At 36.8% G+C, this 17,841-nt stretch overlaps 1 protein-coding gene across 3 annotated transcripts in view; it reads left to right on the top strand.

The window, feature by feature from the left end:
- The window catches only part of col22a1 (collagen, type XXII, alpha 1), a 107,398-nt gene that overhangs the window by 82,947 nt on the left and 6,610 nt on the right, over positions 1–17,841 (top strand). For all 3 annotated transcript variants that reach the window (XM_015398287.1, XM_015398288.1, XM_015398289.1), the window contains 16 exons: positions 2,294–2,329; positions 2,414–2,527; positions 2,852–2,905; positions 3,874–3,927; positions 6,165–6,218; positions 6,315–6,368; positions 6,535–6,588; positions 6,680–6,733; positions 6,855–6,908; positions 6,990–7,034; positions 11,123–11,176; positions 13,931–13,984; positions 14,090–14,143; positions 16,772–16,843; positions 16,929–16,964; positions 17,065–17,109. In XM_015398287.1, coding sequence (XP_015253773.1) covers positions 2,294–2,329; positions 2,414–2,527; positions 2,852–2,905; positions 3,874–3,927; positions 6,165–6,218; positions 6,315–6,368; positions 6,535–6,588; positions 6,680–6,733; positions 6,855–6,908; positions 6,990–7,034; positions 11,123–11,176; positions 13,931–13,984; positions 14,090–14,143; positions 16,772–16,843; positions 16,929–16,964; positions 17,065–17,109 — 888 coding nt within the window. The remainder of the gene's footprint in view (positions 1–2,293; positions 2,330–2,413; positions 2,528–2,851; positions 2,906–3,873; positions 3,928–6,164; positions 6,219–6,314; positions 6,369–6,534; positions 6,589–6,679; positions 6,734–6,854; positions 6,909–6,989; positions 7,035–11,122; positions 11,177–13,930; positions 13,985–14,089; positions 14,144–16,771; positions 16,844–16,928; positions 16,965–17,064; positions 17,110–17,841) is intronic.

Here is a 17,841-nt window from a genome sequence, read left to right as displayed (position 1 = left end):
AATTGAGAAAGCTTCCTGTAGACGTAGCGAAACGTCTTCAAATCTTGGAAACCAAGTCCAGTGGATTGTTTTTTAAACTTTTACGGAATTACTTGTTTAACAAAGTCCAACAAATAAAGTACAAGTTCCTCAGTAGCTCACCAGAAGGAGCTTAAGCTGAACTAGATAAGTGTTTTTTTTTTCTTTCCTTCTTTCTGGGTTCCTGATCATGTGGTTCAATGCAAATACCTTTTTTCTGTAATACAGTGGTGTCTGTTCCCAGTCCCCCCCACAGATATACAACCATGAGTAGATCAGTATATAGAGGATGCCTGGAGACCTTCTTTATTTAAACTGGAGGCAACATCCTTATTCGACATCAGAGAGTCCTGTTAACATGTGGAATATAACAGGTCTATAAGATATTGCTTTAATGATTACAGTTTTTAAATTCTTAATGTTTCTGCAACAGTAAAACAAAAATGCTGAGATCTGTGAAGACTTTCATTGTGATGCTGTGTGGCAGACCCATGCAATAATCATGCTGTCCGATTAGCATCTTGATAGGCTCCTCCTGTGTGGCAGGTGGATTATCTCAGCCTAGACGAAACACTAACAAAGAAAAAATGACCTGTTTGCACAGATAATCTCATGGGAAATGAGAGGATAAAGAAAAGTATTGCATTCATACGTTTGCTCAGGGTTTTATAGGGACATAAAAAGAAAACAGTTAGGGCAGAGGTCACATATTAGCGGACCGGGACCGGATCCGGACCCACCTGCTGGCTAATCCAGACCCAACCTGATTTAAAACATTTATAAATTACCGCATGTTGTCTGATGACAGTGTCTAACTTCATCTGCGCCGCTTCTCCTGTTAATACGGATAACTCATGGATGTCACTCCATGAAGCGATGTCAGTAACTGTTTCCCTTCTGTCCCAGGTTGTTTCTGTTGTTGTTTTCCATGTTTTTTAATCATCCCTGCCCTTAATCAATAACATTCTTACTTAAAAACTAAATGTTTACATTTATATAAGTCTTCTTTAATACATTTGCTTGATCACCTCAAACAGTGAAAGGTGACAAAACAAAATTAAAAGTAAAAGCCTTTTGTATTTGAACACATTTTGACAACACTGGAGCTGTCAGTTTGATTTTACCTGCTTCTCTGTCGTAACACAGGTATCAAAAGTATTAAAATTTATTACTCCAGTAGAAGCAGAAATCCTACTGTTTCAAAACACTTTTCTAGAAGTATTAATTTAAGCTTTTTACTCAAATAAAAGTGTAAAAGAACCATTTTTAAAACTACTTTAGGTAATGCAGGAAAAATGTCAAGGAAAGATGCTTTAAACCTTACTGCACTACTTCAATAAAGGAACATTTTACTACAATTCTGGATGATAAATTCCTTAGAATTAGTTTTCTTAGTTTTATAATTAAAGGCAACAGTAAGACGGAGTATTAGGGCCAGGCTAGAGATTTTTTTATATTTTATTTGAGAATAAAGTCATAATATTACGAGAATAAAGTTGTAACATTACAGGAAGAAAGTCGTAATATTATGAGAATGAAGTCATCATACAACAACCCGTTTCAGAAAGAAAGCTTTACGCTCCGACCAGCATCTATTTGTTAAACCAGAGCCAAAGTATAACTTCACATAATGCTCAACATTTATCTTTTTAGGGAAGTAAGTTCTTCTTGTAGGAGTTGTCATAAAGTACAAATTTATGTTATAATTTCATTATTTTTAGGACTTTATTCTCGTAATTTTATGACTTTATTCTCGAAATAGAAAAAAAACTCTAGCCTTGTCTTAAATACTCCTTCGTAAAACAGTCATCTTGAAAAACATTTATTTTGGTATGTGGTGCCTTACTGAGACTGGGTGAAACTAATTACTTTGATGGTTTTTATTTTTATTTTTTCTAAATACCATCAGGCCATAACGAAAATGAGCTTCAATGAAACAAAACTAACAAGTCTATTTTTAGAATGTAAAGAGAAGAAAGTAGAGATAATTGCAACAATAAAAAAATAAATAAGGAATAGAAGAAAAAAATTGGTTCAAAAATAATTACTCCAGTAAAATATAGATTTATAAATTTCTAAGTAGGGTAACGAAGTATTTGTACTTTGTTACTCCTCTGGTCTTGAACCAGCTGACTGACTGTTATCAATAAATCTACAATTTTTCTCCTTTTATAAGAAATATTTAATGATCTTCCAGAGAATAAAGTTTAAATATTCCCACTTAACTCAGCCTCTAATCTTGTTTAAGTGATGCTTTTCTTCTGCTTTCTTCCAGGGAAAAGCAGCAGACCTTTCTGACCTGAACCTGAAGGTAGGAAGACTCTCCGCCACAGTAGAGAGAGAAGAATTCAAACAGCTGAGCACTTCATAACGAAGCTATTTGCACCATGTTTAGGACATTTGCTCAGACTGCCCTGCAGGTCCTCCTGGACCACCTGGACTGCCAGGACTCCCCGGAGATAAAGGACACCAAGGACCTGCTGGGAAAAATGGCCAAGATGGATATCCAGTAAGACAAATCTATTATCATAGTCTCCCAGTTCTAAAGACCTTGGCTGGGATTTAGTCAATTATAGCAGCTTTTGACCAGTGATAGTACCTTTGCACGTCTTTAAGAGAGTGTTATAAAGTGCGTCTTCACTAAATTCGGCCTTTGTGACGAATGAGGTCGGAGCTCCGGCATCATCAGTCACACAAGCAGTGATGGATGGTGAGGTTCTGTCTGCATCATTAGCTGCGCCTCTCATGGGGGCAATAGCAAACTATTAGGACCCAAGTGGTGCTCTGCTCTGTCTGTCTCGGCAGAGACTGATGGTTTGCTTTGCCATTACAGGGACCGCCTGGACCATCCGGACCTCAAGGGCCTCCTGGAGCTGATGGAACAAAGGTATGTTTAAACGGGGACTTTAGTTGCAGGGCTCCAGTGGGGGCATCTAATCAGTTTGTCCTGTTTATTTTAAATGTATGGAGGAAATTTTGTGACATTGTTGTTTCAAGCAAAGAACATGTTCTGTTGATGGAAATGTTAAAGTATGCATTTCAGAAATGAAAGAATAAAAAACTTCTAAATAAGAAAAAAAAAAGATTATGAGGTAAACTTTGCTGTTATCTTAGATTTTATTTTTTCTTATATTCTCTTTTTTATCATATTTTCTCAAATTGCATATTTCATTTATTTTGTCTTTCTCAAACTAAGTTTTACAAATTACACTTTTTCAAACTGCGTTTTCCAGATCACTTTCTCTTCTCTTCTGAGGGCGGGCTTTTGCTTTGGAGTGAGGAATGAAAGACGCGTTGCTATTGGTCTGAGTGAACATTAGCAACAGCCTTCCTATTGGTCGAGAGCCAGCTTTTATATCGAGCTTGAAGTGAAGAGAAAGTGATTGATAAAATGCTTCTACCCAATGCTGCTCAGTGTGGCGCGCCTGCAGCCCGGACACCTTATGGCATCAGTTACAATTCCAAAAAATATCTGTAAAAGAGAAATGAAAAAATAATAATAAAATGTTAAACAATAGTATCCGTAAATAAGGTAAAAACAAAGTTTAATAATTTAACATAAAATCTGGGAAAACAGCAAAGTTACTTTCAAAAGTATCTTTTCTTATTAAGATGTTTATTAAAGCATCATTTCTGGATTGCATTTCTTTCAAATTTTCATTTACGAAAAGTTCTTTGCAACAATAATAGGAACAAAGTTCACCCCATAGAAAGCTGAATTTTGAAACATATGATTGGATGACTATATATATATGCTATAAAGATACAGATCAAAGCTTAACTTAGAAACAGATTCTTTTTCAGAGATTTGAACTTTAAGAAGGATCAATCGTGTATTTTTCTGTTTCTCTACAGGGTGTAAAAGGCGATCAAGGACCTCCTGGAGGTCCTGGAGATAAAGGGGACAAGGTAAATTTGTCACTAATTTTCTTTTTCTTATGTTCAGAAGTAAACAATTAAATATTCGTCTAACCCCTCCACTTTTATACCATAACCCAAAGTACAGTTTATTGGGCTTCTAAGGGGTTAAACAATCACAAGTGGCGTATATTTGTAAAGTGGAAGAAATGTGTTCTTTTGCTTTTAAAAAGTTTGGAGCCTTTGTGTTTACTACTGTATGCTCAGTTCACACTACAGCTAAATACACTTTTACAGCAAGTAAAGGTAAATGTGTTTTTTAATATGGCTAATCCTGTGGGGTTTCTCTTATTGATGACCTGCTGCGAAATAAACACAATTATGTCGAGCTGACTGCACATTTAGATGGATATATGGATGCTTGTTATCTGAGCAGAGAGTAAACACCAGTTTATATCAAACCCACACGTATTGGAAACACAATATATGATTAGTGAATGATATCAATTAGCTACAGTAGAGAGCAGATTGGCTGTTAAAGCTGCAGAAAGTTCTAATAAGAAGGACAAGAAACTTTCCAAAACTTTACTGAGTCTAAAGTTTCAAAAAGTCCAAATGAAGCAATGCATTTTCCTATCAGAGAGAATATGAATAAATATTGATAGTTTCCATCACTTTCGCACAGCTAGAGATCGGATGGAGAGAATCTTGCCACAGAGCTCATGAACATTTTGATTATGATCTTTGGATGAACCTTTTTAACACATTGATATGATCTTATCTGGTTCTGTTGAGGGTTTCTGTTCAGTTGGAAGCAAATTGGGTAATGCCTAGTTCTATTTACTGAGTTACTTGAGAACTTGGGTAATTTTGACAAAAATATAATTTAGAAGTAGTTTTATTGCACAACACTTACATTTTTTTCTTGATGAATATCTTAATAAAATATCCCTACTGTTACTTTAGTAAACGCTGGGTTAGCATTGATGATGTTATCAGTGGGACGGAAATCAGGAAAGTAAACAATGTAGAGCTACATGGAAGGGAGCCAGGGCAGTCAGTGCTCAGCCATGTTTATCGAATGTAAGCAAAGTTGATTTGGCTTCTTATATCATTGACATACGTTCTTTGCTTTATATGGTATCACATAAAATAAGGGGTCGACCTGTGATTAATGTTCTTACTATGTACCGATTGGAGCCGAGCAATTTGAAGGCCATTTTGACCCGCGCCGATTGCCGAGTTGTTTGAGCCACTGCGACTTAAAGCCGATTTTTCTTTGGTTTAAACTGTTTTTTTCGCCAGTGGGAAAGGGGTATGAATAACAAACAAGTGTGTTTTAAATAAAGTGCGTGGGGCTCGACAAAGGGTCTTAGTGGCCCAAGATCCTTTGCAATCTTTTGGCCGCTTAATGGTTGGTTAAATCATGCCGGCTGTATATAAAACAAAATATTGGCTCATATTGTTTTCTTACTCCCTTGAAGAATTTTAAATGATCCAATATATATATATATATATATATATATATATATATATATATATATATATATATATATATATATATATATATATATATATGTAAAAAATATTCCAGGTTAAGTAAGATTTTATGAATAATTCAAAATGAAAATGCACAGACATACATATCTATGCAATTAATTCATATATCACCAATATACAGTAATACATTCCTTTTCACCATTTATTCACAGCCTTTGCTTGTGTTACGATAATGAACATTACCAGGGATTTGTGTGATTATTTTGTTAGCTATAATCAGGCTGATGGAGCAGCTAGAGAATTCTCTTTTAAAAAGATATGAGAAAGATTAGCAGATATTTTAACTCTTCATTAACAGAAACCAAACCAATGGTTGTAGTAGTGTCATTAATGATTGCACATTTTTGCAAATCCCTTCATACAAGAATCCAGTATAATAATTAAAATCCAAAAATTTGCTTTGGATTTTAGGAAAGGAAAAGAAAAGTGGGAAAAAAAGGAAAATAAAGAGAAAAAAAAAGAAAGGAAAATCCAAAACTTTTCTGTTTAGGATTTTAATCGGATTTTCCATTCTTAATCGGGTTTTAATCGCACAGCAAGCTGTGCTCTGAAGAATTTGTAAGAGTTTAATGTGTACCAGCCACACAGTGAACGAGCAAGTATGAGATTTAGGTTTCGCTCAGTTTGGTAACTGTTGATCGCACAGAATATCAGGTGCTGTGGAAAAGTTTAGAAACATTTTGTCGCGGCACTGGAACCTGTGTTAATAACTGCTGCTGTCATCTTAGGGCCACCCTGGACCCCCTGGTCATCCGGGTCCTGCAGGATTAATGGGTTCTCCTGTAAGTGTTTTTTATAGTATACCAAAGTTATTTGCTTCTACATTTGGTGTCGATATTTCTGTTGAGCTCTATTGATTCTAAATCTTTGTTCTTTAGGGTAACGATGGGCAGCCCGGACAGGTTGGCCCCCCAGGACCCCCTGGAGAAAAGGTCAGGCTGCACTTGTTGTGCCTTCCCCCTATGAAACAGTTATTTCCCATTTGCCATTTTGTACAGACCTTTTGCCTCTAGAAAGTAGGTCAGCCACCATGAGCTGTAATAGCAGCCATTAATCATTTCTTGTTTTTTCTCTGGTGACCCTGTTTATGTTCTCCAGGGCAAAGAGGGTCTCAAAGGAATCCAAGGACCACCGGGTCTTCCTGGCATGATAGTAAAGACAACCTTTTTTGATGGTGTTTTATTGAGAAAAAAGACATGATGCTTTGCTGAGGATACTAATCAGCATTTTTGTAAATGTTCAGGGTCTAACTGGAAAAACAGGAAAAGATGGCAGACCAGGTGAACCAGGAGAACCTGTAAGTAGGCAACACTAATCCATTAACATTTGGTGTAGCACCACCTATAAAACTCAGTCTGTGTTATGCACAGAGACATCTAGCTGTTCTGTAGCTATTTCTATCATTTATTTCTTTACAGGGGAAGCAAGGTGAACCTGGACCTCCAGGAAACCCAGGACTCCGGGGACTCCCTGTAAGTGAGCAACGCTAATTGGATTTGATCATTCCCACGGTACAAAAAGACAAACACTCTGCTTCCCGCCCTTTATCACAGGGCTTCAAGGGCCACAGAGGAGAGCCAGGACTTCCAGGTTCAAAGGTAAAAGTTGTTTTTAGATGCTGGTATTAACATTTTTATCCAATTCTAGATAGAAGATTACAAGAGGGGAAGTTTAGATCGTTTGCAACAGTTTACTGTTGCAGCCATTTAATTAGCCATGCATATTATGATAGCTTTAAGGAATTATTAAACCGACTATTTGGCAGGTTGGGCTTTAATACAGTAGCAGCCATTCAAAATGGCCCTTCCCAGTCAAACGCCAGCCAAATGGTAGCAGATTCCTCTGCAACTCCAAGCAAATTCCCCTGCAACTTCCAGCCTCTGTGGTGACCCCTTCCTTCTCCTGGGCGTGCATATTTTTCACTCGACTCCACCCTCTCACATGAACTACAGGATCTGACCAGGAGATGGCGCTTCACTTTAGATATTAATGTCCACAAATCATGTCAAAAAGAATATTTTAGTACAAAGATAAGAAATTGAAGGGGACCAGCCAAGGACCCATAAAGGAAAGTGGGGATATTTTGAATGGTTACTACTGTAATGAATCTATTTTAAAGTTTCTCTCCCCTTTAAAGGATAAATAGTGGGAAGACATTAGATTTAAAAAAAATCAAAAGAAAAATGCAAAAGCAGCTCATGTTTTATCCACAGCTTCATCTTTACTATTTTAGCATCTTTCTGTCTGTTGTTCCATGAGCTCGATGCTTCTGTTTTGATCCTGACCCATTTTGGATCAACATTTGTGGTATTTGTCGTTTGGGGACAGCCAATTTTTTCTAAGTTTTGAATATAACATGGAGTCGTTGGTTAAAAGTGAGGATGAAGAATTTGAAAGCAGCCTTTGTAGCTTCATTGTAGCTTATGTGTCAATGGCTGATTGATTAAATGTTGTGTAAAACCATGTAATCCATGGCTTGATAAAACGCTACAGAATTAAAGGCCTTTTATCAATATAAACTGGAGCGTTTGGGGTTTATAATGGTGTTACTTATCCTGAGCTATATATTTTCATCTGGATGAGATGGATCAGAAGAGATGGTCTATAGGTTTTTTATTTATCTCTGGGTTAAGGCCAGTTTATACTCAGAAACCAGGTCGTCTGTGTGTGTGTCACAATTAACGCAGATATGCCCCGCCCCTTCTGCAGACACTATGCTGCAGCTCTCCAAAGCTGTAGGTTTAGTTTAGTTTAGTTTAGTTTAGTTTATTTAGGATCCCCATTAGCTGTAGCAAGCTACAGCTATTCTTCCTGGGGTCCAACAACAAAACATGAAATAAAAAAATTACAAATGAAATAAAATTATGTGGACATTAAAACATCATCTCCCATAATCTATACATATACATACACACATATACACATACATATATACATATACATATATACCCATATACATAAACAGAAACAATCCAAACTAATCAAAACAAACTACAAAGCACAGCAAGTGAAGAAGACAGTCCTAATCGTGTTTTACCTCTATATTTAATAAATGTTCTTTCAATGATTTTTTAAATTTCCTTAAATCAGTTATCAGTTTAATGTAATTCGGCAGTAAATTCCATGCTTTCATACCTCTATACATAACAGTTCTTTTTAAGGCATTTGACTTTACTTTAGGCAAACTAAAGTTTCCTTCAGTTGCATGCCTAGTCATGTATTCGTGATTTTCTGAACTAAAAGTAAGGTTTGTAAATAACGACGGCAGACAGACAAAGTAAGGTGATTGCAGACAGTGCTGCAGACAGGAGGCCTCTGATTGGTCAGATCTACATTAGCTCTACACTATGCATATTTCCTGTTTGGTACCTTAACACCTTGTTTTGTTTATATGACCGCCATTGTGGAAAACGACTCATGAAGTTGGACCAACTAGAAGGGCGAGGTGCGTTAGAACGCCGGGACACTTTTTCCACCTGGATCCCCGCTCTTTTTCGCCCTCATGTCCCTCCGTTGTCACACAAACTTGCCCCAACTTCCTCACCAGCTCTGCCATATCTAGACCCACAGCTAGTTTGCGATTGTCCCTCTTGCTTTGTGGCGTGGAATAACATAGAGCAGACCACGCTTCAAAATTGGGAATAAATCAAAATTATCTGCCACAAGTTCACTGCGACACACTGCTGCAGGAGTATAACCAGCCTTTTAGGCTTCAAGGTGTTTAAAAAATGGTGAAAAAAAAACATAGACTACAGTGCATATTAGATTAGTTGAAACTAAATTGCTTATAGTAGTTAAGATCTGACTTGGTGCAAATATGGGTTGTGTTCAGTCAATTCAAGTGGGCCCATTAAGTACCTTCAGTCTACTATTCTCTATTCTAAAGGGCCAACATGCACATTTTGGCTGGATTTGTGAGACTAAAACCAATGATGTGAGTTAGAGAAGATCAATAATAGCAAGTGGTGGGACTCAATCAAAGTGTTTAATTTGGTTAATTACAGTGTCTGTAATGAATTCATCTACAGTTGTGTTTTAATTTTCTTTGAAAATAAAGGTGATACTTTCAGTTGTTTACAGATAGGAGCACAGATTTAATCTGCGGAAAGTTATTTTGGACCTACCTAAAAAGAAGAGTTTAATGTGTTACCGCTGTTTTTATTAGTTTAAGTATGTTATAATTCTCATTTGATCTAAAAACGATAATTTTCATTTAAAATACACCAAAAAGTAAGAAATATTCCTGAATTATTGGTGCATATTGACATATTATTCCAAAGAACAGTTTTGTTTGATCTTTTAATTTAACATCAATGAATTTTATACTTTTGTAAATCCATATTTTTCTTTAGTAGTGTTGCACTGATACCAGTATCGGGCAGTGCCCTGGTACTGCTCTAAAATGGTATCGCTATTGCCGAGCACCAACAAACAGGGCACTGACCATTTTGAGAGCCAAAAGTTTATTCAACTATTGTCACCCATTCCAGGAAGGCAATAAAAAGTTCTACTGGATTCACTTTGTATTAGTCTTTTACCTGCGTCACAAAGGTAGACAGCAGCTTGACAAAGCCATGATGGCAATTATTATACATCCAAGTAGTATGTAGTTTTTCATATATATATACACACATCAATTTCAAACAGATGGTATCGGTATCGGCCAATACTGCACAGCCAGGTATTGGGTATCGGTATCGGGGCCAAAAAATGGCATCGGCACAACACTACTCTTTAGTTTAACTTTCTTTATTGGCCATAGAGATATAACATAATTTAAGACTTCTATAGAAATGTCTTTGTAGTTAATGCAAATAAAATCCACATATGTTTTATAATTAGCTCATTTTGATTTAGCTTTGCATAAATTAAAACTGTTATTTTTGTAACAGCAGCTTTGCTTATGGTGCTGCATGATGCCAATAATGAAATGATCACATCACATGCAGTCATGCATCACCTTGATATTTTTTAAACAAATCATTTCAGGCCTGGAATAAAAATTTTTTATTGAAACAACTAAAAATATTATTAAAACTAACTGAAATGGAATTTTCACTTTTAATCACTGAAGAGCTGGAAGTAGGTTTTTTTTTTATTATTATTCTCCAATTATTATTATTATCGTAAATGTTAATCCTTTTCCCTGTTTTCTGAAGTAACACTGCGATGTCAGACTAGACCTGTCACACATCCATTTCTTTTTATTCTCCCAACACACGCCTCCTTTAGCAGAACCAACACACCTGCTGCTTTGCCTCTAATGCAGCTCAGCTCACAGCAGCACAAACGGAGCCACAGAGATGTGAACAATGGCATGGCTCATTACAGACAGCTTCTGAGGGTGCCGCAGCGCGGCCGCCAGCCTGTGGGCTCTGCAGCAGCTGTCGCCAGTCTGCAGTGCAGCCATCTTATTAGAGAAATGTAAATCGTTGCTATAGACCCTGAGCCTCAGCTCACACTGCTTATAGTTGCTGACATTAACTGTCACCCAGGTGATATCTCTGCACACTGTTATCCTGAAGGCAGAGTTTAAAAGTCATATTTGGGAGAGTTTTCTTGGCCCAGAGTTTTATGGTAGTTTCCAGTTAAACTGCAGTTTATTTTTAAAGTCACTGTCCCACATGGTTAGAAACAGTTTTGTATGTATTTATCCACTCTGTGTATTTTTTAATTTGCATCACAGGGAGAGGATGGGAAGCCTGGGTCAGCAGGACGTGACGGCAAACCTGGAAAGGAGGTATGTAAAACCTATTAGAGTAGTTTGTATTTTTAACTTTATTCTGATACAATAGGGATCATTTTTACTGTGAAACTAACATTTTTATGAAACTAAATCAAGTGCAACCAAGAACTTTTAAACGTGGTTATGGTACAGAATCCTGAGGTTCTGAGTTCCCCACTCCCACAGACTGCTACTCTGGCATTCTCAGCAAGACCCTTAAAGTCGTAGGGAAATCATATTTAAATGTCAAATCATTTTTGCTCAAACATGTATATAAACTTACTCTTTATCAGATGATATTGTCCAAAAATGTAGAAAATTTCTATTTAAAAAAATCTTAAAATCCGTGTTTTTTTTTTTTCATTATCTTATGCAGTTATACGTCAGCCTGTACACCTAAATTTGGCCAGTCATACATCAATGGTCATCTGAATCTGAATCAAATTTTTTCGGTCATAGCGTCTTTATTCACATGTCGCAACAGTTAAAATAATAAATAAGAATAATTTCCTTTCCCATTGAGTTCCGTCCCAGTGTTCACGGGGATGGATGTCTGTGTCTTCAGCAGGCGTAGAGCTAACAGAACTGGCAGCGTTGCGAGGCAAGGGCTCAAACATGTACGGCTGGAAGCCTTCTACNGCTCAAACATGTACGGCTGGAAGCCTTCTACACCAAACCAAGCTTCTGCCGCCCTGGCGTCCTCTTCCACAACATCTCCATCCCCGCTTTCCTCCTTTAAATAAAACATGGATGATGGAGGAGACTCATCCACGACCTCCAACACAAAACTATCTTGCATGTTTCCTCTGTCCATAGCGTTCCTTGACAGTGTCGTTTCCAAGTCACCAATTTAGTGCTACTTGGTCCCAATGGAATTTCCCATTGGGAACCTACTAGCACTAAGTTGCTAACTGGTTAGCAAGATGCTTCCAACAAACCGACCTCAACCAAACTTGCTTGCGAACCTTCTGCCACAACAATCCCGCCCCCTTGACAATCGACCAATCACATTCACTTTATTCACTCATGTAAAGTCGGGCACCACTCGGAAGAATTCGGAACTGCAATGTTTGGAACAGCCGTTTCCCTACGACTTTAACCCCACATTGCTCCCCGGGTGCCACACGATGGCAGCCCACTTTTCCCAAAGGGGGATGGGTTAAATGAAGAGGTGAATATCTCCAATGTGAGATCAATTAAGTTAAATTATTATCAAACAACATGAGATATTTCTAGAGAAGAGGGAAGAAATACGAGAAATGTTTAGCGCAGGATACGTTTATAAAAAAAAAACTCTCAAAATTTCACACAGGACAGTTCTGATCATCGTCCAACAATTTGAAGAGCAACTCACAGTAAATCTAGTAAGACATACAGTAACGGTTTACCTGAAACAGCAACCGGGACATGGAGATCAATGAGCAGAGAATCAGTCTCTGATCATTGATTTATTGCAGCGCCACTTTTAGCCGTGTACTCCAGACCTCTGGAGTACACAGCAGAAAACAGCAAACGCTTCCCAGCTCTTCCTGTCTCACAATTCATTATTACAGACAAACACAGACAAGTATAGAATACACACAACATTCAGCATCACATCAAGTACCTATGGAATATTTAGTCGTTTTTTGTATTTTAACACAAACAAGCTCCAGATGGGATATTCCTACCACCTTGTTATCTACTTAAAGAGAAGACAAGATTTCCTGTATTATGCATTTGGTGACTCAGAGGCTCAAGACCTCCAACTTTGATAAACTGTTCAGGTTTCCTCAAGAATCCTTAAGCAGCTAAATCCAAGCAGCACATTCTGCTGCTGCTTGATGCTGCAGGCAGCGTTTCTACCATTCATCAAGTGACAAACTGATGCAGCCACATTTAAAGACTGCAGTGGCCACATTTAACTCTAACAGGCTGCACAGCATCTCTTCTAAAAGCCTTATTTTTTTTATTTATTTTTAAAATCATTGTCAGGCTTTTGGCTTGAGACATCTGATTCTTTTCGTCTTGTATATATGGAGAGAATTTTGTTCTGTTATTGTTGCAAAAATAAAATAAATTCAGAAAGGAAACTTTGAAAATGTTGGTGAAGACTCTTAGTCATCCAAGTCATAGTCATTCTAAAAAAAGTTTTTTTTTTAAAAGTTAAAAAACAAACCACTGGACTTTGTTTTCCAAGTTTCCTTTCCAGTAAGCAGACATTTTGAACTGAAAAAGCTTCCTGGATGGATATTTATGCATAATACAAATAGTAAAATGTTTTTTGGAATGAAAGTGCTTTTTTCCAAATGTTATATTTTCATAAAAGTGTTTTACAAGTTTTGTTTGATTTTTTTTTATTTAACATTTAATTTTTGTTCATTTTAAATTCTCTTTATATTTTCTGTTTTCTCAAATTTCCGGTTGTTAGATTTTTAGGAATTGCCTTCTACCACTCTCTTTTCTTTCTTGCTTTCCTCTGGAGTGAGGAGCAAAGATGCATTTCTATTGGTCTGCATTGATGTTAGAAACAAGCACAAGTGTTTTTGGATTGGGTTTGAGGTGAACCGAATGTGATCAGTGAACCCCCCCTCCCTAAAAAAAAACAAATATCGAAAAAAGGAAAAATTAAATATATAAATCTGAGAAACCAGCAAACTCACTCTCTAAGCCATTTTTTGGTTAAAATGTTTTTCATCTTTTTTTTGTCATATAAAACATTTTATTCGCTTGCAACAATAATGGAACAAATTTCACTCCGTACAATTAAAAACTGTTGGATTTTCACAGGGTCCCAAAGGACCACCTGGCCCAGAAGGACTTCTAGGACCAAGAGGAGAGCCGGTGAGTGTTTGACAGAGAAGCTAAGCTGTAGATCAGGGACATAACAGTTGACATTGGTCATTTCTGCTCCATCAGTCTGATTAATATTCTTATATTACATTACAGGGCAAGCCAGGAGATCCAGGACCATCTGGAAAATCTGGACTTCCTGGAACACCAGTAAGCTTCTGCCTTTCAACTGCTCTGAAACTTTAAAGAAAGACATTCAAACCTTTTTAGTCTGTGGTCTGGTTTTGCTCTTTAGCTTCATACAAATTTTAGAAGGCAGTAATCCAGTGAAAAGGTCAGCAGCCTCCAAAAGGTCCCCAACAACTAGTCAAAGTGCAGAGGTTGTTGTTGTTGTGTGAGAGGAGAATTAGCTCTGCAAGATTTTACTATTTTAGCAAAATAAAAGGCAAACATTTTTCTGGATTTAACATTTGAAGCAGTCCTTATTATCCCATGTTAGTGATTTAGAAAAACAATGTTAGCACCCTAAATGTAGAAAGCTGTCTTAATGCTTATTATGTTTATCTAAGTGATGGGACTGGATGATCATTTTAAATCTAATTAATAACAAGGTCTATTATTGACTAATCACTTTAAAAAAAAAATTATATTAAAAAAATCAAAATAAGCAACCATTTCAATTAAAAACACTTTTTGCTCCTACAAGGGCGTAGGTTTGATTTCGACTTTGGTAGGGACAATATTGGTCCTAAGTCTAATTAATATTACCTAATGCACCTAATGCAGAAATTTGCATGCTTTTTTATGCTTGACATGAGCATCAGGGTGTATTTCGTTTAAAGAGAAAAGCAGCATTTCTTGCTACATTTGTACTAATTTTATAATCACTACACACACTAGATGCTGTTTATCAATGTTTGAAGCATCACAGGCTCTGATGAATGAGAAATTAGGACTTTTTTCCACTTTGAAAAGGTTTGCATTTAAAACTACCAGTGACTAAGAAAGTAGGTAAATATGTGCCAACTTAACCAAATATAGTCTAAATATGCCCGTTATATGTGGATTTATCCTGTATTTTCTTTTGAAGATATATAATTGTGCAAAGTTAAACAGGTGAAACTATTCAGCTATTTATAGCTGAAGTGCCTCAAAGGGTCGTCATAAAAGAAAACAGTAATTGCAATGAAGTATTGTTAAAAGGGAAACCCTCACATTTTCTTTTTCAGTTTACTGTGGCTAAGAATCACCAATCAGCAGCTTTCACCCGTTTTAGTGTAGATAGAATTATTTAATTTTAGCTAGCTTTGTAGCCTAATATTATTTGAAGAAACTAGCGTTAATAAAATTCTTATTTCGTGCTCCAAGCATGCATACACGCATACGGACCAGAAAACAGCCAATCAGAAGGAGAGAAGGCGGAACTTGAGGCAGAAAAACCAATGAGAGGGAAGCTAAGCAGTACAGTTACTGACTTTAAGGGACAAGAAAGACAGCAAGATGGAGCGGCAGCAGCAGCTACGGAGCTGTGGAGCTGCGAGAGAAAAAGAATCCACCACCCTGAAATGTAACATAAACATGTTATTCAAATCAGATTATTGGTAGGGACAAATAGGTTGGTCCAAAATTTTGGTAGGGATATGTCCCTACACTGGAAAAACGATCTAGAAATAGGCAAAAAATGTCTTAAATTAAGTGTATTTTTCCTAAATTTGAGAAGGTAAATGAAATAGTTTGCCAATGGAATGTTTTTTTTTTCTCTTAAAATAAGATCATTAGATAATATGCACTTGAAATAAGACAATGCAATAGTGTTTTCTTATTTTAAATGTAAATTGTCTTGTTCCAATGGCAAAATGTATCTTTGACCTCCTCAATCTAAGAACAAACGCACTTATTTTAAGAAAAAAATGACTTATCTAGATTTCTTTTTTCCAGTCTATGCAAACCTACGCCCATGTGCTCCTAAATGATTAATAAATAAACATATGAGCACCGCAACACAAATACTTATTGTTTTTAATCTATTATTTATTTTATTTCTCTCATTAGATTACATAAAAGTTATGATCCTATTATTTTATAAAACTGTTTTGAACAACTACTTCTTTGGAAGTGTGAAAAGTATATGGCAAATTAATTATAGCACAATTATTGTGTCAATTTCCACTGAATAGATTTAAAACAATACAAAACGAGCAACAAGTGCAATGACAATAAAAGCTGAAAAAAAAAATCCCAGATTTGTGTGGCCAGTAGTTTACATGCTTGTTTTAGATTAATTTGCACTTTTGGCAGAATCCTGACTTCATGGTGAAATAAAGATATTTTAAAACCCATCTTTAAATTGAAATGACATTCAAGCCTACAGTTGGTTTAGGTCATGATTTAATTAGGATTTTATGTCAATGTTTGAATTTGGATTTTGTGCAACAGAAGGAAAAAGAGTTGGATAAAGGACCATCCACTTAATTCTGCTCTCTTAACAGAATTAAATTGTGGCTATAAGTGGAGAGGGAACCAGTTATCAGAGCAGAGAGAAGAAGATCATATCAGTCAGCAGAGGGAGGAAACAATCCCCAGCTCCCTAAAGGAAGGAGGAGGGGCATGATTCATGATTTAGAAAGGTTAATAGAGGATAAGGAGAGAGGAAATAATGAATTTTGATACTTTGGAGGCTGGCCTTGTCCAGTCGAAGGATTTTCCCCCGAGGTTTGTATCCAGATAGCTTAATGTAGCTGAATGGTAAACTTGTTGAGTCCACAGTTATGGAGGGGCTTTTCAGATGCAGTTACAGGTACTTATGTGGTGAAGAGCCGTGTTTCCATTGTCCAACAGGGCCTTAGAGGAGACAAAGGAGAACCAGGAAACCCTGGAATACCAGGCTTCAGTGGGCCCAAGGGACCTGCGGTGAGGACTTGGTTCATAATATTACTTTAAATTGGTCAAAAACAAACTGACCCAGCTGTAATTAATCAAACCTTTTATTTTACAGGGTCCACCTGGTCCAACGGGCCCTGAAGGAAAACAGGTTAACATTTAAAACTACCTCTAACAAGCTATTTAGAAGAAGAAAAAAAAGCACACAGGATACCTAATGTTCACTATTACCTGCCTGTTGTGTTTTACAGGGAATACCCGGTCGAGTTGGAGATCGTGGCCTAAGAGGAGATAAGGTAAGAAGCACCACAGGTGGAAAGAAAAATAAGGACCCAGCTGTAATCTACACAACCATGGGAATCAGGAAAAAATGGCAAACTATTAGGAGTTTTTAACCTGACACACTTCTGAAATCAGATGCAGATCTGTGTGAGAACAACCCATTTTTAGAGTGGACAAAGACATTTATTCCAATGCATGGTGATGAATCAGTCCAAGATGTTGACTCTTTGTCAACTTGAAAATCCTGAGTCAGCCGTGGCCCAATTTTAGAACAATGCACAATGAAAAACAGTGAAAAAGGCAGAAAAAGTCAACTCCTCAACAATATCAAACAGATCAGTTACTGATGAACAGCAGGAAGGGTTTAACCTGGCAAGACAATGATTTGTACTAGATGTTGTGTGTTATGTATTCCTGCCTAAACATTTATAGGGTTCTTTAATGAAATAAATAAGACTTAATAACCTTTAAATTTAATTCATTTCAGTTTATTTATATAGCACCAATTTACATTTCAACTGAAGGCAATTTACAGATACAATACAGTGAAGTTGGTTAGGAAAACCAGTTGATTCCTTCCACTCATTGATTTGCAAGACATGATCCTCTTGGATGAGCTTGCGGCGACAACCTTCGTTTAAATTTTGTCGTTGACCCTTCAGCAATCCCTCACACCCGAGCATTCATGTAGCGACAGCGAAGATGAAAAATCCCTCTTACCTCCAGCAGAACCAGACTATGGCCCC

The sequence above is a fragment of the Cyprinodon variegatus genome, unplaced genomic scaffold (genome assembly GCF_000732505.1).
Source record: "Cyprinodon variegatus isolate N-32 unplaced genomic scaffold, C_variegatus-1.0 Scaffold923, whole genome shotgun sequence".
NCBI classification, from domain to species: domain Eukaryota; kingdom Metazoa; phylum Chordata; class Actinopteri; order Cyprinodontiformes; family Cyprinodontidae; genus Cyprinodon; species Cyprinodon variegatus.
This window is presented reverse-complemented; position numbering and strand designations above follow the sequence as displayed.